Raw genomic sequence first — 25,507 nt, 5'->3', positions numbered from 1 at the left:
CAATATCTTGTAGATTAATGCAAACGGAGACCCTATGCATACAACAGCAGATCTAGAAATATTTTTGAAGGTGGATAAATATATATTAGTCAAACAAAATTTTTGTATGAAGTCGACACATAAAATTTAAGAATAGACAATCAATAAAATAAATCATTAATTGAAAGAAATTCGAATTTTAGAGTGGACACGTACCTACCTTAACAAAGATGTGCATCCGCCACTGTATACATATACTATACACTTATATTTACCGTTATTGTCTCGTATATTATATTTACCATTATCGTCCCGTAACAAGTACAACAGACAGGGCGAAGAAGAGGGAGGAGATAAGATACAGTGTAAATTAATGCTACACTACGAAATCAATACTGCAAATACATCATCAATGAGCTCGCGTGGAACGCTTCAACCAAAGAGCCGTCAGTTCTGACCAAGACACGTTTAACAAAAACATGAAACCAGCATAATAAGGCACAACATGACATGAGACATTTAAACAATTGTAACGTAATTGACATGACATGTTTCATACACATTTGTGTCGTGTTTATGTTCTACACAGCTAATGCGAAACAAAACACATGACATGACATGTATACATGGATTGCTATTGCTTCATTCCTCATTTTTCTGATCTGAAAAGGAAAGATTGAAGACATAACCTTGCACTGGCTGCAGCTGTCATGGATTCTTCATCTTGCTTCTCTTTTGTAGCAGCAAGTGCAACAAGATAAGCTTGCTTTGCTTCTTCCATTTTCAGCATCTCCTTGTCATCAAGATCATCCTGTTTATACCAAAATCCGATTCCTCGTTACTAGATGAACAATGAATAAATCAAGTTATAGTAGTTTGATATAGGCATAGGATAGGGAACATACTATATAAGGGAGAGGATCCAAATGGTATGGTTCTAGCTCATAATCATCAGCATCTGTAGTGGGATTATTCTTTGTCAAACCATTTATAAACGTCATAAACGTTGAAAATTCTCCTCGCATAGAGTCAATATTATTCTGCAGCTTCTCCACCTGTTGCTTCGATGTCATTGCTTCCCACCGCGCCTTTTCCAGGGCAGCCTGCTTGTCTGCAAGTTTAATCTGAGCAAAACCATAATTATCAATACTGATATGGGAACAAGAGGCAGTTCACAATGAATATGTTTAATGTACACATATGAGTAATCAACTGACTCGTTGATAGACGAAACTACAAAACGGAAATTGAAAAATGAGAACCAGATATGCTGCAACCTTTCATAATGGATGATACTGGTATTTCAAAATCAGTGGATAAATACTCACATTAGATAACCAATTTAAAAGAAAATTACAAAAATCTGCAACATCTTCCACCAATACAAGTATTTTGAGTAGTTGACACTGATTCTATTTATTTCAATTATGAAATGATTCCTCATCGGAACTTTATAAGCTCCAAATACACAAACAGGTCTCACTCTTCCCATCAAAGTATCAAGGATAAATATTGAAAAGGTAATAACAATGAATATTAGATGAATCTTTTTAAAGTAATATTTACAGCAAAAAAGACATGACATATGTATACCTTGGCATCAGAGAGTTGCAGCTGAATAGATTTGATTAGAGAGTCCTTCTCCACGGCATGTCGCTTCAGTCTATCAAGTTCCGTGTGAACATCATTGATCTCATTCTTTGAAATCTCTGCTGATTTCAAAAGCTCATCCTTCTCGAACAACTTTCGTTGCAGATCCTCCAGTTGTTCCCTCAACGAAATTAACTCTTCATTTACTTTTTCTGTAGCCAAAGCCTCTGAAGAAACTATTGAGTAGTTGTCACCATCCTGATTATTATTACCACTCTTGTCCGCTTGATCTTTTTTCTTTCTCATCCTCCCTTTTATGTCGCTAACCTTTGTGAATGAAAGAACAAAATTATAGAACATTAAAATAAAATACGAGAAAAAAATTGATAGTAAAAACAAGTGCACATAAAGATCACGTTAACCAAACCTATTGGCTACAGTATTTTACACAATCCTACTATGAACTTACTTCACAAATTTTCCCAACAAAACACAAATGTCAAATATCCTACCACATCACGAGTGTAACGAGACATTATGTTAATACTGAAAACAACAATTCCAATTGGCTATGCCTAACTAAGGTTTATGAAACACTAATGCAGTAAAACATACAAATGGATTCAATCTGTGAACACAAAGAAACATAAACAATCAGTAAATCATAAAACTGGCAAACTCTAATTCATTAACAGTATAAGCCTATAAGGAAAGGTTAGGCAAGTAATACACAATTCCACAGATTATGTATTATATAAAATATATCTATTCTCACTTTTCGAGATAGGGATTCCCTGGAAGGGGTTTTGGTGTATATCATCGAACCACGCCTTGTAAATGAATTGTTTGCTTTCTGCTCCTGATCAAACAAATGGTTAACAAATAATTAAATTTAAAAAGAAACCCATTTTCTCATTTTTAATTAACGGAAGGGTAAACAAAATAATTCTTCTTTTCTCGCCAGATTCCTCATGTTCATTAATTTCAAAATTAAGGCAAAAAAAAGTGAAGAGAGGGGAAGATTACAATGAGGGACTGAACGAGAGGGATCATCTCGACGAGATCGTTGTAAAGGACGCGATCCAAATTGGCATTAGAGTAAGTGAGTGAGGACTGAGCTCGGGACGAGTTGCCGCCGTTCATGATGTTGTGATTATCGCCGGAAAGCCAGGATTTGGGGTCCCCGAAACTCGAATTCTCTTGTAAATCCACGAAGCGTTGCGGCTCAAACATTTTCTTCTTCCTTCCAAAAGGAAAAACAAAGAGAAAATTCAAATTTGAGAAAATGAGTGAAGAAGAGAAGTTAAAGATGACTCTGCTTTCAAAAAAAAAAAATCGATTTTGCCCGTTTCCTCTTATTGACAACGGAACTTTCTGCTATTTGGAAGGTGGTTTACGAGATTACAAAAGTACCCTTTATGCTACTTGTCCTTGTGTGGCCCTTGCATATATATTTTTTAATTCTAGATTGATCCCTTTTCAGTCCAAATGGGCACTTTTTACTCTAATCATCAATATTTTTAAAATCGGACCAGAAATTGAACCGATAAAGATACTTGTTCATTGATTTAATCGGGTTCAACTGTAGTTAAATCGGATTTTAAATAAAATAAATTTTTTTAATTTACATAATATTCAAAGCAATATTAATATATATATATAACACTTTTTTTAAGTTTACAATATTAAAAAGTATAAAAATATTACAAGTCATAACATATATAAATTAAAAACCATAAAATCAAGTTAAACAAAATGATTCAAATCAACTACAACATAATATTTAAGGTAAAACATATTAAATAATAAATATAATTATATAACTATAATCAAAAAAAATTGGGGCTTAAAAAAATTATAACAAATGATGTCATTTGGTTTAATTTTTTTAAAAAAAAATAATCTCACATGGCTAAAAAACATAGAAGAGCATCCCAAAAGTTTAAAGAGTAAAAATATGAGAACAAAACAATCCCACATGACTAAGAAACATAGAAGAGCATTCTAACTTACTTCTATAAATAATAGAGGTAATTTGACATTCAAAATCATGAAGCCTTTTGGTGAGCCAGAGCAAACTATTCTTTCGCTTCAATTGAGCTCAAATTTTAGGCTTCAATCGAACTTTTAAATTTTTTTTGAGTTCGAGTCTTTTCAAGTTCAAGTTCAAGTTTTAATATTATATTTTGAGTTCGAGTTGAACTTGATAATTTTTAGCTCATGAGTTTTTTAGTCGAGTTGAGCTTAACAATACTCGAATTTGACTTGGCTCGTTGAACAAACGATGTCGTTTGGTTTATTTTTTTAAAAAAAAAGAAAAAAAGTGAACCGGCGGTTCAAATCGGTTTTGCCGGTTTTCAGCCGGTTCATCCTGATTTTACCGATTTTCAGTCGATTCTACCGGTTTTCAACCGATTAATTGCCAGACCGGTTTTGTGAGGTAACCGGACCAGACAGGCCACCGATTCACGGTTCAACCAGTTGAACCGACCGATCCGGTCCGATTTTGATAACCATGCTAATCAGTCATTAAGATGGATTTTAATTTTATTATAATTCTAAATATTAAAAATTATTTGATAATTGAGTTTGTTTAAGTAAAAAAATTACGGAGTAACATATTCTTGATGATAGGTTTGATGTTTTTATAAATATAGAATAAATTTTAATTTTTAAAATAATGTGATAATTAATTTAGAGAAATGTATTTTTTTTGTGATCTATGCAACTACTGAGATTTATGTTGTTACAATAATTTTGTAGAGATGTTGAGTGGGTGTTTTAAGATACATTAAATTTTGAAATATATATCTAAGGATAATAATTTGACTCGAATTTGATGAGTTTTGATATGAGTTGATAGCGTCGGTGTAGCCACTCATTTTTGTCCGGGGTTTTATTTAGTATATATATATATAGTTTTTTATAAAATTTTGAAAAACATATATATAATATATAGTTTTTGAAAATATTTATATTATAGCTTTTTTAAAAATATATTAAACCCATGACCTTTAACGGTACTGATGGAAGCCGTGAAGACGCCTACCCCAGCTACAAACTAACAACCAAAAGTAAACTCAACCGACTCTCTTTTCCCTTTTTTTAGTTTCGAAATAACACAAGCACACAAAAAAACTGGAAAACAAAAAGAAACCGAAGAAGAATACTTCGAAAATACTTTTATATCTATTGCTTTCTCTGTTTTTCTGCTGCTTTGTATTGCTTTGTATTTTCCTTTTGAAAATGGGTAAGAACCCCTTACATTGATTGCTTGATTTGTTTTTACAAATCGCCAGAGACCCTCACTGTTACATCCCTTTGGGTTTTATAGAAACCTCTTTTTTATTTACAATCCAATCAAAAAACAAAATAAGATTCTTATTCTTCTGTTTTTCTTTGTCTGCTTTTGTTGACGTGGCCACTGGTTTGTTATTGGTTGCTAACGTGGATTTGGTGAGCTTGATTGGGACGTTAGAGGCTTTGTCGAGTTTGTTACTTGAAACATTGAAGAGGGCTAGTTGTGCGTATGCATGGAACCTGTTAGAAGGGAATCCAGGAGGTGGCAGTGGCTGATTGAGTTTGAGAGTTGAAATGTATTGGGTTTAGTTTAGAATGGGTATGAGAATTTAATTTCGGTTGTATTTTATATAATGGCCTGTAAATTAATATTTGAATCTGGTACTTAATTTGGGTATACTATGTTTCAGCTTTAAAATTCAATCATAAAAATGTATGGTTACCGAACCCAAATAAATGTTCGACATTTCTCAAAGCCTAAAACTCATTTTTCCCAAGTGAGCCACTCACACTAATTTAACGAACATGTGTGAACGTCTTTAAATTGACACTCGATCGCCTCCAATGGATTTAAATCGTCTGGACAAAATTAGGGTATTACAATACTATTGAACTTACAAAGCGTAACGTAAGGTTTATTTTTTATGTGTAGATGCTTCGGTTTTATGATCGAATCTAGATTGAATTATCATCAAAAGTGTTTAAATATTGTTTATTTAGAGTACAATATATTATATTCTCTAGTCACAATTCTAAACCGATTATAATTCATGGTTGTAATTGGATTTTACTCATAGGAAATGAACATTCGATCAAGTCGAGTTGTTTGAGGTTTTGTTTAAATTGGCTGAATTTCTCAAATAATACACTGGAAAAAATTATTTGCTCGAATAATGCACTCGACAGATTATTTCGTGAAATAGGGTGAATGCTACAGTGAACCCCAAAGACGCATTGAAGTCCAAGCATCTTACCCTTCCCGACCAGCCAGCCACCGATGACGTTGAAGCCCCTCGAAGATGCATGGCAATCCATACGTCTTTCCCTTGGCATGCGTTTTCCTCATGTGCATGGGCCATGCACGATCGATGAAAACCCTCGAAGTCACATCCCCCTCCATGCGTCTTCCCCATCCCATGCATGTGCCCCCATTGGCGGAGAGAACACCTCGAAGACACATGGCTTTCCATACGTCTTTCCCATCCTCTTCCCCCTCGCTGAACGCTTGTGGCCCCCTACATGGTACACCCATGAAGCCTCTGCATGCATGTCAGCAATAATGGTGTGTAATACCACGTGAATCTGTATGCATGACATAAATAATGTTGCAACTATTGCGGCAATAATAGAGCAATAATGGTGGGAATAGGGAGGGACGGTTATGGGTTGTGGTTGGAGCATTGGGGATGGGTTTTAAATATAAATATGAGGTGTAGGGAGGGAGAGAGGGTTACACCGGGAGTGAAAAAAGCATAGGAGAAGAAAGAAGAGAAATGAGGAAGAATGAAGAGAAAAGAGAAAGAAAGAAGAAGAAGAGAATCTCGATTCATGCTACATTATTCGACAAATTTAACCCGGTTAGTTAGTTAGTTAATTTTTTTTAAAAAATCTATATTATTTATAAAATAATATGAATAATATAGACGATAAATTTAAATTTGTTATGTTTGTTAATTTCGTTTCAATTAGTTGTTTGTGTTTCTTATGTTTGTTGAATACTTAGATGTAGTTAGTAGTATTTTTTTATTTAGTATTTCCCTTCAAGCAGCAACAACTTTATGTGTTATTAAATTATTAAAGTTATTAAATTTTGTTGTACATATTTATCTCGTTGAAATGGCAGAATAAAATACTACTTCATCTTGACGTTCAACATATTTATAGCAATTTGGGAGCGATGGTGTTATTATTATTTAATAAAACATTATATTTTTTATTAAACATTATCAATATTATTAATGCTTATTTTATGATTAATTGATATTAATTTCATGAATATTATAAATGTAGGAAGACAAGCACTGAGTCCTCTGTCATCATATTAGTATTCCTGCTAAGCCACACCCTTTGATTGAAGATAACTTGGAAGATGCTGGATTTTATTATGTTACATATTTACGGGAGTATAAGTTGGTCCAAGGTTTGATAAGTGCATTGATTGAACGTTGGAGGCCGGAAACACATACATTTCATTTGACGTGCGGAGAATGCACGATAACCCTAGAAGATGTGGCCTTACAACTCAAGGTTCTAACAAATGGGATTTCGGTGGTGATGAAAAATGATTATAAAAATGTAGTAACACTTTGCAATGAGTTTCTTGAGCAGAAGGCAGTAAACCCAGATTTAAAAGGGTGGGGTTTGAGGTTATCATGGTTGGAGGATCAATTTCAACTCCAAGAAAATAGTATCGAAGAAGAAATTGTATATGCAACTCAAGCATATATCTTACAGTTGATTAGGGGAGTTTTGATGCCGGATAAATATGATGGTCTGGTTCATACGTAGTATCTCACGTTTTTGAGAAATTTTGAGAATACGCGTCAGTACAGTTGGGGATCTGCGATATTGGCGTTCTTGTACCGTGAGATGTGCAAGGCGTCAGTAATCATCAAGAATACTAATACCGTGAAAATCGGTGGATGTTTGATGTTGTTATAATCTTGGGCTTGACACAGACTTCCATTTTTAACACTGATTAGTCGAACAACGATTGATTTTCCTCTTGCCATGAGGTAAAATTTCTTTTTTGTATTTTAATTTAAATTCTTAATTAGAATTTATTTAGTATGATTAAAAATAAGTGACGGATATTTTTTTGATTTACAGACGGAATATAAAATAGAAAGGATGGGGCTATTTAACAATAATATCAAAGAATTTCGGTTAAAGATCGACATTTATAACAAAAAGAAGGTAAATTTTAGAATATGTAATATAATTATACTATTTAAATTAATTTTAAATTAATTTATTTAACTTTATTTAGTTATTTATATTTATTTCTTTATTTATAATTTTACGTAATGAATTAATTTTCATAAATGTTAATTTTACAGTTTATTTGGATGTCGTACCTGGAGCAAGAAGTTTTAGCGTGTGTGTCGCCACAAGTTTTGTTGGGGTTATGAAACGTGGGTTGTTGTTACACCATTGATTCATTTTGCATTTGTTGAGATATTGTTTGCGGATTGAGTGTTGAGGCAGTTCAAGTGCTACCAACCTATTCCGCCTATTCCATGGGATCATTGCCCCTTGAAAATATTAGATGGACGGGGTAAGCACAACGTGAATTGGGTTGCAAAGCATGCAAACTACAATGATGATTAGAACAACATAGCTTCATCCGTGCCACCTATTACTCCAATGGAAGATGATGAGTTTAATTTTAAAACTTCGGCTTACCTTCAGTATTATTTTGAGCATGGAAAGTCGTACCTAACGACGTTGGGAGAAAGGCAAGAGTTTGAAAAATATAAGAGAAAATTTGGTAGAGCCGAGAAATTTATACGGAGTGAAAGTGAGAGCTCATCTCAACAACATGAAGCGGAAACAACATATCCGTTTTATGATTCTTCTGTTCCGGCATACATACCGGAGTTGATGCCTCCTCATATACCCAACTACTATCCCATGTTTGAATCAACATATGACTTTGACCAAATGACATATATGATGTCAAATACAACTATTTGTCAGTCTACGTTTCCAGGAGGGATGAAAGAGGAAACTGGTGGAATGAGAGAACATAGTGGTGGACATATATTTACAAGAGCAGTTGATATGCCCCCAATGAATGAGGAGGATGAGTATCATACTCCTAAGCAACCGCAACGACCACAACGCATTAGACGTCCACCCCGACATTATCATTCGACAATACCCCGACATCAACAACGATTATAAACTCAATTGTTATTTGTTTAAAAAGTAATAGTATGAAAAATGTTATTATTATATGTTACAGTTAAATATTTAAATTATACTAGTATTTTATTTTGTAAACATGAGTAAATATTTTTTTTGAATTTTTTTACCTTAACTTAAATTCGAAGATTTAATAATTATCAGTTATAAATTTTTTACCTTACCAGATTGATTAAATTTGAATATTTATAAATAACAATAAAATATAATAACAATCATAAACATGAGTAAATATATTGTTTTTTGAAAATTTTTACCTTAACTTAAATTCGAATATTTAATAATTATTAGTTATAATTTGTTTACCTTAACAAATTGATTAAATTCGAAGACTTATAAATAACAATAACAATAAAATCCTCATCTATATATTTCAATATACAATATACTTTATTATTATAAATAGATTTAATAATTATAATAAAAAACATAAATTCGAAGATTTAATAATTATTAGTTATAAAACATAAATTTGACTTAAAATCAAAGATTTAATAATTTAATATAAAAATATTAAAAAATAAAGTTAATTATTTTGAATACATTATTATAAAATTAAGTTAATTATTATAAAATCAAATATATACACAAATTATTATGCATAAATTATTATAAAATTAAGTTAATTATTATAAAAAATTAAATATATACATACATAGAAATACATATACGATTACTACTGATAAGGCCTATATCTTGGTTGATTAGGATATTTCTTTTTTGAATGACCTTCACCCCTACATAATCTCTTTTGTTGACCTCTCTCTCTAGCATGAAAATCCATATTGGTATGAATACGACTGGACTCAGGTCGACCCTTTGAACTTCTACGAAGCATTGGATTTGGCAGTCATTCGTCATGATCTTTTTTCGGCCAATATGATTAATTTGGGATCTATCTGAACGCATAGTTGTAGACATTTAATATCCTATGTAGGTTAAAGCACTCATCAACATAAATGTATGTGTTTACACCATCATACATACATGCATCGAGTGCATGAGCACATGGATATCTTCATACTTGAAAGTGACCACAATCACACCATTTGAGTCATAAATCAAATCTAAATGTTTGGTCTTCTCCTCATTTGTTGCGGCGTATGCATAACACAACAAAAGTATGACCACTTCAGTCAAAATTATGAACAAGCATTGAGGTTTCCAATCGCTCGTTTGCTTCAATTGCTTCCACCACTATAGGAGCCCAAGTTTGACCTCTATTTATGAGACACTCAATCTCCTTGCCTTTATCGGACCAAACCTTAGCCAACATAAAGTATGTCTCCTTCACTACACTCGCTATTGGGAGATGGCGTGTACCTTTTAGTACTAAATTAATGGCCTCAACAAGGTTTGTGGTCATGTGTCCGTATCGTCGTTCATCGTATGCTTGCGACCATTTTTCTCGCTGTATTTTCGAAGCCCATTTTCATACACGCTGATCATCATAAAATACCTTCAAATTCTCCAATCTCTTGTAAAAATTTGGTCGTCGTAGTTCGTATCCTGTTTCATAATATATATATATTGTGTTAAAGCTCAATTAAAAAACCACATAAATTAATACACAAATGTTGAAAATAAAACTTACCCATGCTTACTATCTCACTACGAATGCGGGCGTTATGAAACTGATCGATATTATTCTTACCAATATGGAGGATACAAAATGTGGGATATGCATACGGAGGTATCTAATGACTTCCTGGTCGTTCAATTGCCGCCAAAATGCATGTTCCTCAATTGGATATCAAGCAAACCCCATCTTCTCGAACGACATATTTACGTAGATTGGTCAAAAAGAAATCTCATGCCTCTGTTGTCTCTCCTTCAACAATGGCAAATGCAATTGGGAAGATATTTCGTTCATCATCTTGCGCAACTGCTATCAACAATACATGTTTATATTGACCATACAACCACATACCATCTACTTAGACCATACATTTGCAAAATGGAAATCCTTCTATGCATGACTTGAATGCCCAAAAGAGTCTATGAAATATCCTCTTCCCTGGAACAAGTTGACATTCTTCGTCATATGCAGGCATAGTTTGAGACTTCACTATGGTTCCCGGGATGAATCGCTTCATTGCTTGTAACAAATGTGGTAGCTCATTGTATGATATGGTTCACTATGCTCCAAGAATCCCAAACCTTGTCATATTTTACTTGGTATCCAAATTGGCTTCAAATAGATGCAGACTGAACAAGGGATTCTTGGATTATTGTCAACCAACAGCTTCACTTAAACACATATTACATCAGAGTTCAATAGTCGGTGGTCTTGTTCGATTGAGTTCCGCAAACATGTGTGATGATCATTGTATCTTGTGATGACCCAAACATCGTGCCTTTGAATTTTGGACACTCTGATCTTCCATTTGCACTCTGGGCCATATTTAACACACTTCACATATATGGCTTTTTGGTTGGACTCTGTAATATGAGCATCAATATGACATTTGATGCAATACTCTTTAATCGCCAGATTAGCTTCATATTTTCCTCTCAATTGCATCCCAACCGAAAATTCATCAGAAGTTTCGAATGATTCAACCATATGGTATGGAGGTATATGTGGCATGCTTGGGAATTTTGGTGCCCTCATAGCATTATAATCAATCTCGTACATGTGAGGAGTAGGTTGATATAGTGTCAGAACTTCATCAGTGGCCAGGTTAGGTGCACCACCACAGCCAAAATTATCATTGTCGGGTAAAACGGATTCCTCAGTTTCTTCATCTTCGCTGGAATCATCATGGATTTCTCCCCATCGATTTTTAACATCAACAATCAATTCCAAGTTATATATGTTTCTCTCCTCGAACTCTGCTACTGTGGATGTTTCACCGACTTCATTTTAACTTTCTGTTGAAACATTTTAAGATTTTGATATAACAAATTAAGTTAAATGAATTTTAAGATTTTCCAAATGATTTTCTAAGTATATTCGATATAACTATTCGAATATCAAAACATTACTCCAAATATTTCAAAAATCATTTTTGATCCTTACTTAAGTGTAAAATTAAGTTTTAATCATAAAACAATTTCAAAATATTTTACAAAGTATTTCGAACCAATTCAAAGCCAAAAATTCCAGAATACTCAGAGGGAACCGATTCCCCCCATAGGAGGAACCGATTCCCCCCTGAATGGTTTGGCTCCGAGATTTCCAGAATGCTCGGAGGGAACCGATTCCCCCCAAGGGGGTACCGATTCCCCCTTGTTCAACGGTCGAAATATTTGAATTTTACACTTAGGGAACCGATTCCCTATGAGAGGGAACCGATTCCCCCCACTGTCCAAGCTGTTTTATTAAATGTTTTCACACTAAAACGGCTATAATATCTTCTCTAATTATCCCCAACGTTCAGAAGTGATCCAAGGTGTATTTAAGCAAGCTTAGAAGCCATTGATCAAATACAAGAAACATCAAGCAACTAGAATCAAGAGAGAATCAAAGAGAAAGCATCAAACCTCAAGTTTGAGCATTTCAAGCTCATTTTCATTCAATATTCATTTTGCTTTCAAGAACACTTTTTGTGCTCAGTTGTATTCATCTTTGAGTGTTCTTTTCTTTGTTCTAGAATTGTGCAAACATCTTACCTTGTGAGGTTTTCTTGTAAGTTTGCAAATTTGTAATCTTCTCTTTGAGAAAAGAGTGTTCTCAAGAGTTGGGGTATACTCTTGAGGGAATTGTAAGGTTATCTCTTTGGCCTCAAAAGAAAGAACAAATTAGTGAATTTGTTGGAAAATCCTTAGTGTGGATAGCTAAGGTAGTGGACGTAGACTTTGTTTGAGAAAGTCGAACCACTGTAAATCGCTGTGCAATTACTTTCAATTTTCTGCAAAAGCTTCCACAAAATTTTTATTGCCAATTCACCCCCCTCTTGGCCAATTTCGTCATTCGATTAACTCAACAATTGGCATCAGAGCCTAACTCATTTGAAGGTTTAATCGCCTCTTGAGTCGATCCGGGAAGAGTTACATCGATTACAAAGTCATCAATGGCCTCCACTTCAAACTTCGACTCCGGTCTCGATTCGATGCCCGTCAACAAGCCTCCTTTCTTCAATGGAGCTAACTATGCCTATTGGAAGAATAGAATGATGTACTTCATTCAAGCAAGTGACATGGGAGCATGGAATGCTGTAGAAGAAGGATACATTAAACCTCTCACTCATCCAAGGTTGTGGAGTGAAGGAGAGACAAGAATGTTCCAGCTCAACTCCAAAGCCATCCATATTATTTTTTGTGCTCTTGGACCAGATGAATACAGAAGAGTTTCATCGTGTACAACCGCCAAAGAAATATGGGACAAACTTCAAGTCACACATGAAGGTACAGATGAGGTAAAGAAATCAAAAATTAGTATTCTAACGCATAGCTATGAAAATTTCAGGATGAAACCAAATGAAGACATCAAAGCTATGACGGATAGATTTTCAACGATTGTCAATGGTCTCAAATCATATGGAGAGATCATCTCAAATGAAAAGCTTGTGAGGAAGTTAGTCTACTCCCTCCCAAAATCATGGCAATCAAAGAAGACGGCAATCATCGAGTCTAAGGACCTATCGTCCTTAACTCTTGAAGAACTTATCGGTTCACTCCTCACTCATGAGATGATGCTTGAAGATGAGGTGGACCTTGATAAAGTTGAAGAGACACCAAAGGAGAAGGAGAAGAAGAAAAACATTGGAGTTGCTCTCAAATCCACAAAAGATGAGAGTGATTCTAATGATGATGATGACGAGGAAATGGCATTGTTTGCCAAACGGTTCAGAAAAATGATGAGACCTTACCAAGGAAGAAAATTCAAACGAAACGAAGGCCTCAAAAATGAACCAAAAGAGAAGGACCCAATCATTTGCTATGAATGCAAAAAGCCGGGGCATGTCAAATATGATTGCCCACAATTGAAGAAAAAGGGTCAATCAAAGAATAAGCACAAGGCTCATGTGGCTACATGGAGCGATGAAGAAGGTTCCGATGAAGAGGAACAAGAAGTAGCAAACTTGTGCTTGATGGCATTCGGGGAAGATTCTAAGGTAACCTCTAACTCATCTGATTTTGATGATTTATCTTATGATGAGCTATTAGAGGAATAATGGGTTGGCTTCGGATTATGAGAAATTATTTTTAAAATATAAAAATGATGTTTCAAAATTGAAAAATGAAAATAAACTCATATCCAAAACCAACAATGATCTTGAAAGTAAAATTAAAGATTTGCAAATCAAACTAGAAGAGTTTGAAAAGAAAAATTTAGATTTGCAAAATTTACTTTCAAAGGTCAATGATGATCATCAAAAGAAAATTGATGATCTTAAAATCTCTTTTAAAAAAGTTGGAACAAAACATTTTGAAAAAGGAGAAAATTCAAAATCCAACTTTGTTAGAAAAGATTTTAGAAACTACAATCATAGAAATCCTCAACGAACCTTAAATGGTAAAATATTTAGAAGTATATGGGTTCCTAAAGGACTCATTACTACTAAAGATAAGATGTCCTACAAAAATGGATACCTAAGGGAACTAGGATTTTGGAAACTAATGAATATGGACCCAAAAGAATTTGGGTACCAAAAATCAAAAATTAATCTATGTTTGTAGGGAAAGGAGCATTGCTACAAGGCACGGGAAACAAATTCAAACTCATGGTACCTTGATAGTGGATGCTCAAGACATATGACCGGAGACAAAAGCCGGTTCATTGAGCTTAACGCCAAAAATGGAGGAGAAGTGACTTTTGGAGACAATTCAAAAGGTCACATTGAAGGTATTGGTACAATAGGTAATACCTCTTCCATACAAATTAAAAATGTTTTATATGTGAATGGATTAAAGCATAATCTATTGAGTATTAGTCAATTATGCGACAAAGGATTCAATGTCTTATTTGAAATTAATGGTTGTAAAGTCATTGACATTGCATCTAATCGGATTATGCTTATTGGTCATAGAATAGGAAACATTTACATGGTGCATTTAGATTCTATTGATATGACTAATTTATGCCTAGTTGCTAAGGATGAGCATGATAGTTGGTTATGGCATAGGAGACTAGGTCATGCTAGTATGAGTGTTCTGCAACGGCTAATTCAAGGTGATTTAGTTCGAGGGTTGCCTAAGCTTAAATTTGATAATGATAAAATCTGTGATGCTTGTGCTAAAGGAAAACAAAAACGAGTTTCTTTTAAATCTATTAATGATGTATCAACTAGTAGAGTATTACAATTGATCCATTTAGATCTTTTTGGGCCAACTAGAACTACTAGCTTGGGAGGAAAACAATATGCATTTGTCTTGATAGATGACTATTCTAGATACACTTGGGTTCTATTCTTAAGTACTAAAGATGAAGCATTAGAAAATTTCATCACATTTTCAAAATAATCCAAAATGAAAAAGGATACTCTATCACTAGTGTTAGAAGTGATCATGGAACTGAATTTGAAAATCTTGGATTTATTGAGTTTTGTAATTCTAATGGTATTAGCCACAATTTTTCAGCACCTAGAACCCCTCAACAAAATGGAGTTGTTGAGAGGAAAAATCGAACTTTAGAAGAAATGGCTAGAACCATGCTTTGTGAAAATAATTTGCCAAAATATTTTTGGGCGGAAGCCACAAATACCGCTTGTTATGTTATAAATCGAGTAATGATTAGGCCAATTTTAAAGAAAACTCCATATGAAATTCTCAAAATAAAAAGCCTAACATTAGCTATTTTCATCCTTTTGGATGTAAATGTTTTGTTTTAAACAACGGTAAAGAAAATCTTGGTAAATTTGATGCTAAAAGTGATGAAGGAATTTTTCTGGGTTATTCCTTAAACTCTAAAGCTTATCGTGTATTTAATAAAAGAACTTTAGTTGTAGAAGAGTCTATACATGTTGTTTTCGATGATAATCCCCTTCCGAGGAAGGATTCTTCTGTTAATGATGATGTAGGTATTGTACAAGCAAATGACGTTAGATATGACGTTGGAGAATCATCATCAAAGGAAGAAACAAAGATGAGGAAACTCATGATCCCCTCGAGAATCCAACCATTGAAGAAAGGGAAGTATCTTTTCCAAGAGAGTACAACTATGTCAAAGATGGTGAAATTATAGGTGATCCATCAAAAGGGGTAACTACTCGATCTTCTCTTAGAAATATCTGTAATTATGTTGCATTTATTTCATGCATAGAGCCTAAGAACATCAAAGAAGCATTAAAAGATGAACATTGGATTATGGCTATGCAAGAAGAATTAAATCAATTTGAGAGAAGTAAAGTATGGACATTAGTTGAAAGGCCTAGTGATAAATCTACTGTAGGTACTAGATGGGTTTTTAGAAATAAACTTGATGAAAGTGGTAATATAGTGAGGAACAAGGCTAGACTTGTTGCTCAAGGCTATACTCAAGAAGAAGGCATAGACTATGATGAAACATACGCTCCCGTAGCTAGGATGGAAGCAATTAGAATGTTATTAGCATTTGCATGTTTCAATGAATTTAAATTATATCAAATGGATGTTAAAAGTGCATTTTTAAATGGTTTTATAAAAGAAGAAGTGTACGTGGAACAACCTCCAGGTTTTGAAGATTCAAATTTTCCGGATCATGTTTTAAAATTGACAAAAGCTCTTTATGGTTTAAAACAAGCTCCTAGAGCTTGGTATGAAAGATTGTCAAATTTTTTAATTGAAAAAGGTTTTTTAAAAGGAAAGGTTGACACTACATTGTTTTTAAAGAGAAAAGGTAAAGATTTATTAGTAGTTCAAATTTATGTGATGATATAATATTTGGTTCTACTAATGATGTTCTTTGTCAAGAATTTTCTAAGCTAATGCAAAGTGAGTTTGAGATGAGCATGATGGGGGAGCTCTCATTTTTCTTGGGACTCCAAATCAAGCAAAGAAAGATGGCATCTTCATTAATCAAGCTAAGTACGTCAAAGATATGCTCAAGAAGTTTGGACTGGAAAATGGGAAACCTCATAACACTCCAATGAGCTCTTCAACAAAGCTTGACTTGGATGAAGGAGGTAAATGTGTAGATGTTAAATTATATAGGTCAATGATTGGCTCTTTGCTTTATCTAACTGCAAGTAGACCGGACATTATGTTTAGTGTTTGCTTATGTGCTAGATTTCAATCATGTCCTAAGGAATCACATTTACTAGCTGTTAAGAGAATCTTTAGATACCTTAAGGACACTCCTAGTTTAGGACTTTGGTATCCTAGAGACTCTAGCTTTAGCTTGCATGCTTTTTCTGATGCGGATTATGGAGGATGCAAATTAGATAGGAAAAGCACCTCCGGTACTTGTCAATTCCTTGGAAATATGTTGATTTCTTGGTTTTCAAAGAAACAAAATTGTGTTGCATTATCTACCACTGAAGCAGAATACATTTCAGCCGGTAGTTGCTGTGCACAAGTTTTATGGATGAAACAACAACTTTTTGATTATGGAATTGAAGTAGGTACCATTCCTATCAAGTGTGACAATACTAGTGCTATTTGTCTCACTAAAAATCCCATCCAACACTCTAGAACTAAGCACATTGAAATAAGACATCACTTCATTAGAGACCATGTCACTAAGGAAGATGTAGTTCTAGAATTTGTTGATACTTTGCACCAATTAGCGGATAACTTTACAAAACCCTTAGACAAGGAAAGATTTTGGACACTTAGGAGAGAATTAGGTTTGACCAACCTATCTTCACTTAGTGTTTAAAATAATTGTAGCACTTTTAATAAATCTTGAAAAATGCTTATAATAATAATTTTTGATTGCATTCTTGCTATTAGTTAGGGGGAGTTTGTGATTCTTAATGAAAATTAATTTTATGTTCAAAAACAATTAAAGACTATTTTAATTATTTGAACATAATTAATGTTTGATATATGAGTTGCCAATACCACTAGAAAAGATTAATTTAGCATTTTGTGCTTAAAAAATCGGATTTTAGCATTTTGGTGCAGAGGGAATCGATCCCCCCAATGAGGGAACCGATTCCCCCTTTGAAGGGGAACCGATTCCCCCCACAGGGGAATCGATACCCCCCTGGGGTTCTGCTAAAATCGGGCAGAATCACCCCAAACTCTCAAAAACCCTCTTCCTCTCTCTCTCTCCGCCGTTCTCACCCTCTAAACCCCTCAAATCTCCATTTTTACCTCAAATCAACGATATTAATCGGAATTTGCTTCATAAATCATCTTCCAAACCTGTTGGAATCATTAAAATCGTGCAAACAACATCTAAATCCCCTCAATCTTCATATTTCAAGGTAAATTTTTCTAAACTCTTTATTTCATTATTTTTGAACATATGATAGTTTCAATTAGTTCTAGGTTGAAATAGTGATCGGGCATTGATTATTTAGTGATTAGAAACTAGATGTTACAACTAATTTCATCAAAAACACAAGAATTTTTCAAATTTTTAAAATTTTCGAAATAAAAAAAAAATTGTTATTATTGTGTTTTGATCAAATTATATTGTTGTTACACATATATTGTGTCTCAAAACCATATTTTTCAAAAGCTTTTCAAAAACTTTGCCCATTAGGATTGATTTAGAGAATCTTGAAATATTGAGGACTCATTTGAGTTTTGGGATTAATTGAATTGCATACACTTGTTTTAAAATTGCAGGTTATTATATCTATTCCGATTTCCTTCACCATGTCAAATCCTAAACGTCCTAGGTCTTCATCTAGTCGTTCCAGTCGTCAACCAAATCCACCTCCAAATCCTCATTCTATTCCAATTTCTAATCCCAATCCCACTGATCCTAACTTGACTATCCAAAATTCGTGTTTCAATCATCCTGGGTCTAGAAATCACCGATATTGGTATTATCAGTATTTCGATTCTTACAAAATCCGGGAAGAACGTATTCCTTCTCGTCAAGCTATGTTAGCTATCAATTTTAAATATCTTCCCATTTTACAAGAATGGAAATTTGATAAACTATTTGATCTTGAACCCATCGTTTACCATCAACTTGTTCGTATATTCTACTCTAATGCCGTATGCGTTAAAAACCAAGCTGAAACCGAAACCATAGGAATTCGTTCCTACCTTCTAGGACAATTCTTATATATTGACCCGGCATATATAGCCAATACTTTTGGATTAGATAATGATGGTATTTCGAATGAAAAACAAATCTTAGGTTCTCGTTATAAAAGAAGAGATAGTGCGAGTGTCTTAGACCTACATGAGCGTTTTCTTCATCTAATGATTTCTTGGTGGTTTCGACCATCCGGAGGTCGTTATTCTACTCTTAGAGCTTTGGATCTTTGGTGGTTACATTGTTTCGAAAACCGTATTAAAATTAACCTACCTCAGATTATTTTTGCTGAAATTGTTGAAACCGTAAATCTTGTTCCTAACAAGAAACACTGTTCATCTCTAGTTTACGGTTGCTTTTTGAGTAATCTGTTTTCCAAAGCTGGGCTTAGAGTCGGTCTAGATGCCGTTTTTCCTCTTAAGAAACAAATAAATCTTCTTTCCTTAACGAGAGCGGGATGGGTAAAGGACAAAGAAACCGGTGAATGGGTTCGTTCTTCTACTCCGGGAGCTAGTTCTTCACAAGCTCCACCCGAGGCTGACGAAGATCCCGAGTTTGAACAATTAATGAGGGATATTGATGAAGCTGAAGAAGAACCTGAACAACCCGAAGAGCAGCCCGAGGAGCAAGCTCAACAAACGCATCAAATGCCTCCATATTTTCAATCCTTTATGGAGACATTCGATTTCCGATACGCTACCATGGACTCGCGTTTTTCCTCTATAGAGTCTCATTTATCCACAATGGGAGCTCAACAATTAGAGATTCTTCGGGAGATGCGTGCAAACAATGAATCAACCAACGCTCGTATCAATGAACTCACACACGAGATGGCCGCTATGCGAGCCCGTTTTCCTCCTACCGATCCGGATGCTTGATTTTATGTTTAGCTTTAAAACTTTGAACAAAATGAATATTGTTTCAACATTTTGATTTGTTTGATTTTGTGGATTTTGGATATATGAATGGTGTGAACTTATATGTTTGGTGTGTTTTATACATTTCTGCATTATTTACATTATCATTAGCAATATGACCAATTTTGCCATATCACATTATTTATGAATATTGATTTATGAAACTAATGGCTAACCTCTCTTTTGATTGTGATCTTAGCAGCTTAAGCTTATAATTAATAAATCAATTGGCTAAATGATTTTCAAAACCTTGTTTTACAATGTCTTTTTGATTTAACAAAAAGGGGGAGAAGAATAAGTGTTTAATGTTTTACATGATAAATTGAAGAAGTGTTAAAGTAAGGGGGAGTAATTTCAAAACTTGATTTCAAAAATCTTAAAATGTTTTGTTATATCAAAAAGGGGGAGATTGTTGAAACATTTTAAGATTTTGATATAACAAATTAAGTTAAATGAATTTTAAGATTTTCCAAATGATTTTCTAAGTATATTCGATATAACTATTCGAATATCAAAATATTACTCCAAATATTTCAAAAATCATTTTTGATCCTTACTTAAGTGTAAAATTAAGTTTTAATCATAAAACAATTTCAAAATATTTTACAAAGTATTTCGAACCAATTCAAAGCCAAAAATTCCAGAATACTCAGAGGGAACCGATTCCCCCCCATAGGAGGAACCGATTCCCCCCTGAATGGTTTGGCTCCGAGATTTCCAGAATGCTCGGAGGGAACCGATTCCCCCCAAGGGGGTACCGATTCCCCCTTGTTCAACGGTCGAAATATTTGAATTTTACACTTAGGGAACCGATTCCCTATGAGAGGGAACCGATTCCCCCCACTGTCCAAGCTGTTTTATTAAATGTTTTCACACTAAAACGGCTATAATATCTTCTCTAATTATCCCCAACGTTCAGAAGTGATCCAAGGTGTATTTAAGCAAGCTTAGAAGCCATTGATCAAATACAAGAAACATCAAGCAACTAGAATCAAGAGAGAATCAAAGAGAAAGCATCAAACCTCAAGTTTGAGCATTTCAAGCTCATTTTCATTCAATATTCATTTTGCTTTCAAGAACACTTTTTGTGCTCAGTTGTATTCATCTTTGAGTGTTCTTTTCTTTGTTCTAGAATTGTGCAAACATCTTACCTTGTGAGGTTTTCTTGTAAGTTTGCAAATTTGTAATCTTCTCTTTGAGAAAAGAGTGTTCTCAAGAGTTGGGGTATACTCTTGAGGGAATTGTAAGGTTATCTCTTTGGCCTCAAAAGAAAGAACAAATTAGTGAATTTGTTGGAAAATCCTTAGTGTGGATAGCTAAGGTAGTGGACGTAGACTTTGTTTGAGAAAGTCGAACCACTGTAAATCGCTGTGCAATTACTTTCAATTTTCTGCAAAAAGCTTCCACAAAATTTTTATTGCCAATTCACCCCCCTCTTGGCCAATTTCGTCATTCGATTAACTCAACACTTTCCAATAACGCCATTAAATTGTTTATCGATCTGTATATTGGGTCCTCAAATTCACTTCCGAAAGTCATTTGAGATGAATTTCCAGCTACATTTCTTGATGACCCATGAACATCAGATATGTTACGCACATCAACAAATAACTCAATAATTGAAATATTTGTTGACTCATGTAATACAATCATGGTTTCAATATCATCATCTTCTTCAACTGGTACTGCAACATATCTAACTGGATTGAGACGTACCATGAACCTGTACTTCAAACCATCAACTGTAGCTCGGATTTTCCTTTATATCCTCTGCTTTATTTCCTCTGCTTTTTATTTCTACAAATGTGATATATCTTTTGAACATCATATTTATAGGTCTTTCAGACTGGAAAACATCTCCGACCTCATTTTCCATAATATGTCCACTATAATGGACAATCGTGAAAAAGTTGTTGCTCATTTTCTCAACAACATCAAAATTTGTATTTAGAATAGAATAAAATATAATATATATAACAACAATATAAAAATAAACATAACAACAATCGTAACATTAACAAATATTTATAAAAATAATTATAAAATACATCAAATAAAATTTCTTCAAACTTAGTTTACCTTCGTTCTTACAAAAAAAATCAATAAACTATTAAACTAATTTCATACAAAATAACATAAATTTAAACAAATTTACCATATAAAACATACTCAAATTAGAATAACAAAAGAAAAAGCACACCAAATTTTCTTAAATGCTCACTTTGTTAATCTTCTTTGCAATTACTTATGTTTCCTTTATCAATTTTCTGAATTGCAATTGCTTCTGCTCCCTGTATCAATTTTCTAAATTGTAATTGCCCCGATTTCATTCTTAGATATATATATAGTATAAAGAATTTTTTTAATGTTCAACTTGTTCTTATAGGGTATAGGTTAGGATAGGATAGGAGGGCAAGAGTATGGGTTACACTTTTATCATTTCAATGCCATGCGACTTTGTCGGCCACGCCAGGGGACCCATAAGACGCATGCTGGAGATGCACCTACGTAGGAACCGACCCCCTCCCCCTACTCTCTCCCCTCTGTTACTGCTGCCATGTATGCAGAGGCTTCACGGGCATACCATGCAAGGGGCCACAAGCGTTCAGAGAGGGGGAAGAGGCAGATGTAGGGGATGGGAAAAACGCATGGAAAGCCATGGGCCTTCAAGGGGTTCTCTTCGCTAATACGGGCACATGCATGGGATGGGGAAGACGCATGGAGGGGGATACGACTTCGAGGGTTTTCATCGATCGTTCATGGCCCATGCACGTGAGGAAAACACATGCCGGGGGGGAAGACGCATGGATTGCCATGCGTCTTCAAGGGGCTTTGACGTCACCAGTTGCTGGCTGGTCGGGAAAGGTAAGACGCTTGGACTCCAATGCGTCTTCGGGGTTCACTGTAGCATTCACCCTATTTCACGAAATAATTTGTAGAGTGCATTATTCGAGCAAATAATTTTTTCCATTGCATTATTTGAGAAATTCAACCATTTAAATTTAATTATAAATATTTATAATATTATTGTACCATTTTATTATAACTTAAATCGTTTTCTATAATCATATACAATACATAGATATTTCTTCATAGTTTTTCATATGTGATATACATATATTATACAAATTAAGGGACTCGACTTAAACTTGAAAACTAATCCACTAGTTACCAAAATTTTCGAGTTATTCTACTTTATAACCCGATTTGAATTTGAAATTTTTTAAACAAAATCGATTTGAATTTATGGAGTTAATGATTTCATGGCTTGGAAGAATCCGATACAGGGGGCATTGTATACTGCAAGTCCTAGTAAGGAAGAAAACAAAGTTTGTGATACGAGTGAGACCTTTCCTGCATCCCATGCGCCGGAGGTGGTTGTATTTATTCATGAGAGTGATTATCAGTCGATCAGGGATATTTTCATTGACAGGGAAGTTCTTTCACGGAGTCGATTGAAGTATGAGGTTTTCCATTCCAAGTATCATACAGATGTGAATAGTGATAGTGAAAAATCCGGAAAATCTCTTGGGATAATGACATCTATTTCCGGTGAGATTGAACGGGATTTTCAGAATTATGCAAGGAAAAGACATGCTCTTGAGGACTTAATGAAGGATGGTGAAGAAGATCCAATTACATTGAAGCCAATGAAAGCATCTGTGACTAAGACAATTGATGACAATAACCATTTATGCAAGGTCTCTTCAAATAGTAAAGCAGAGAGTGGAATCAACATTCATCTTTCAATACCATGAGTAGCCTAGAGGAATTTATGCAAGGTTCAAGGTGTCAACAGCCTCATAAAACTGAGGACTTACCGGGGATTGAAGATAGCACGACGAGAAGCCTAACAGGTTCGAGTCAAATCATTGTCAATGAAATTGCTCAATGCGATTGTGGTTCCTTTGCAGCAAATCATCTTTCAGGACCGATACCATGTACCGGTAGCATTTCTCTGCGGTCAAGTAGTAGCACTGCCAGCTCCCATTCATTTGCTTTTCCCATGTAACCTGTTCTCTGTACATGATTTTTCATTGTGCTTCTCAGTTATCCCGAAAAACATCAATGGCTGATTGTTTGGCGTTTTACGAAACAGATTGGCATCAGAATGGGATGGCAGCCCAGTAAGAATGGCGGAAGCTGACCCGAGACGGCCTAGGAAGTAGGAAGCACCAAAGTTGGAGAACCTGTTTTCACTGCTGTGTGGGACTCTTCCATTGCTTCTTTCCTACAACAGTAAATCTAATATGACATTCAATTTCCATGTGTGTACTACGCAGGATTCCAAAAACATCATGCTTTTCAACAATGGTGTGATATTGAATGATGAATTTATCAATGGTGCTTTTCAATTGTCATACAAAGTGTTCTTTTACCTTCCAACATTATCATTCAGTAAGTTGGGTGCAAAAATCAAAAAAGGCAAAGATTGTCTTTTGTCTCTTTGTACTGTCAGCGACTGCTACGTTTCTCATCTGCTGTTCCAGATTTGCTTGACAAGTTTTACCTGAGAATCAATAATGTCCTTGATTTTATTCAATGGGTTTGATTACCCAGCTACGTAGGTATTAGGAGGATCATTCTCCAGGCTTTCATCAATGGTGCTTTTGAGTCAGGAGGTGACTTAAGAAAACCGGCAGTCATGCTCGATTATGACGGAAATGGACATAGACAGACGTTCATAAGCAAGGCTGAAAATCCCTTGCTGCTTACGGCATTCCATATGGAAGAGTTCATTGTCCCAAAGTCCATTGCTTCTTCCTTTCATTTTCATGCCATAACTATGCTTTCCTCTCACATGTCCAGCTAAGATGAGGTAACTTGTGTCGCCTTTGACAAGCAAATAAACACCGCCTCTTTACTTTCAGACCTTAGTACACATTGGGATATTGTGAGATTCACAATTGTTTTCCCAGAAAGCAAATGATTATATTCATCCTCTCCTCATTTGAATAGGGACGAAAATCGGAAAGGGCGGTTTTGTGCTCACACCAACAGCAACCCGGTTTTTATCGATAAAAATACAGAACAATTTAGCCTTGAATTTATCTAGGCGGGATGGAGCGAGTTTTACTTAAATCCAACCTCGACCTGACCCTAAAACTTTTAATGAAAAAACAACTCGTCCAATATCAAAACCCGATTTTTAAAAGAGAAAAAATTACCCCTGTAGAATTGAGCATTTGCTGGTCTCAGCTGCAAATCTGTAACGTCAACAAGTTGATGATCAAAATTCTTTAAATTTGATGAAAAGAAAATGAAACCAGTTCAAGTTTATGCCATCTGTGTAAGAAATTGAATCAGGAGACATGGGATCAGTTGCATCAGACACAGTATATTCACTATGATCCATCAAGTGGGGATGCTTACTAACTTCTGGCACATCAAAATCAGTGACCAAGACCATGTAGGAAGGAGTCATTGAGTGAAGGACCACCTCCATGTGGCACAGTTTTGAGGTGCTAGCTTTCAGTCGCTATCTATGGCCACGGTGTTGAGAGAAATCTCTAAATGATCCTTCCCTTTGGCTATCGAGGCAATGTACATGACCAGCGCCAAACAATCCATGTTGGTCTTCAATTGACTGCTTACTCAGATATTTCACCTTCACTACTTCACCAATAATAGCAAACTCAAAGAATATCTATTAAGAAAAATGGAGAAATCTTTGACCTTGTGAAAAATCAATGATTCAAAGAGAGAGAGA

The 25,507-nt window shown here is 34.7% G+C and overlaps 1 protein-coding gene across 2 annotated transcripts; it reads right to left on the bottom strand.

Annotated features, from left to right (window-relative positions):
* Nucleotides 1-361: 361 nt before the first annotated feature.
* On the bottom strand, nt 362-25,507 carry LOC120151979 (protein MICROTUBULE BINDING PROTEIN 2C-like). Of its 2 annotated transcripts, XM_039164279.1 has the most exons (7): nt 25,497-25,507; nt 6,310-6,317; nt 2,596-2,871; nt 2,345-2,428; nt 1,573-1,896; nt 885-1,103; nt 362-790 (listed from the first exon to the last, which is right to left on the bottom strand). In XM_039164279.1, the coding sequence occupies exons 3-7, from the start codon at nt 2,800-2,802 to the stop codon at nt 629-631; spliced, it is 996 nt and encodes a 331-aa protein (XP_039020210.1). In that variant the 5' UTR covers nt 2,803-2,871; nt 6,310-6,317; nt 25,497-25,507; the 3' UTR covers nt 362-628. The 2 variants fall into 2 exon arrangements, with proteins under 2 accessions (XP_039020210.1, XP_039020211.1); XM_039164280.1 differs by lacking the exons at nt 6,310-6,317; nt 25,497-25,507 and having other exon boundaries at nt 2,596-2,872.

The sequence above is a fragment of the Hibiscus syriacus genome, unplaced genomic scaffold (genome assembly GCF_006381635.1).
Source record: "Hibiscus syriacus cultivar Baekdansim isolate YM2019G1 unplaced genomic scaffold, ASM638163v2 tig00111073_pilon, whole genome shotgun sequence".
NCBI classification, from domain to species: domain Eukaryota; kingdom Viridiplantae; phylum Streptophyta; class Magnoliopsida; order Malvales; family Malvaceae; genus Hibiscus; species Hibiscus syriacus.
Note: the sequence above shows the minus strand (reverse complement) of the source record. Positions and strands in the feature narration are given on the sequence as shown.

Excerpts from the sequence above, each read along its gene's own strand:
- LOC120151979 (XM_039164279.1), bottom strand. The coding sequence starts at position 2,802 with ATGTTTGAGCCGCAACGCTTCGTGGATTTACAAGAGAATTCGAGTTTC. Across the intron at positions 1,897-2,344 it reads GGGAATCCCTATCTCGAAAA|GTTAGCGACATAAAAGGGAG; the intron begins GTGAGAATAGAT and ends TCATTCACAAAG. Across the intron at positions 791-884 it reads TGGATCCTCTCCCTTATATA|GATGATCTTGATGACAAGGA; the intron begins GTATGTTCCCTA and ends TGGTATAAACAG.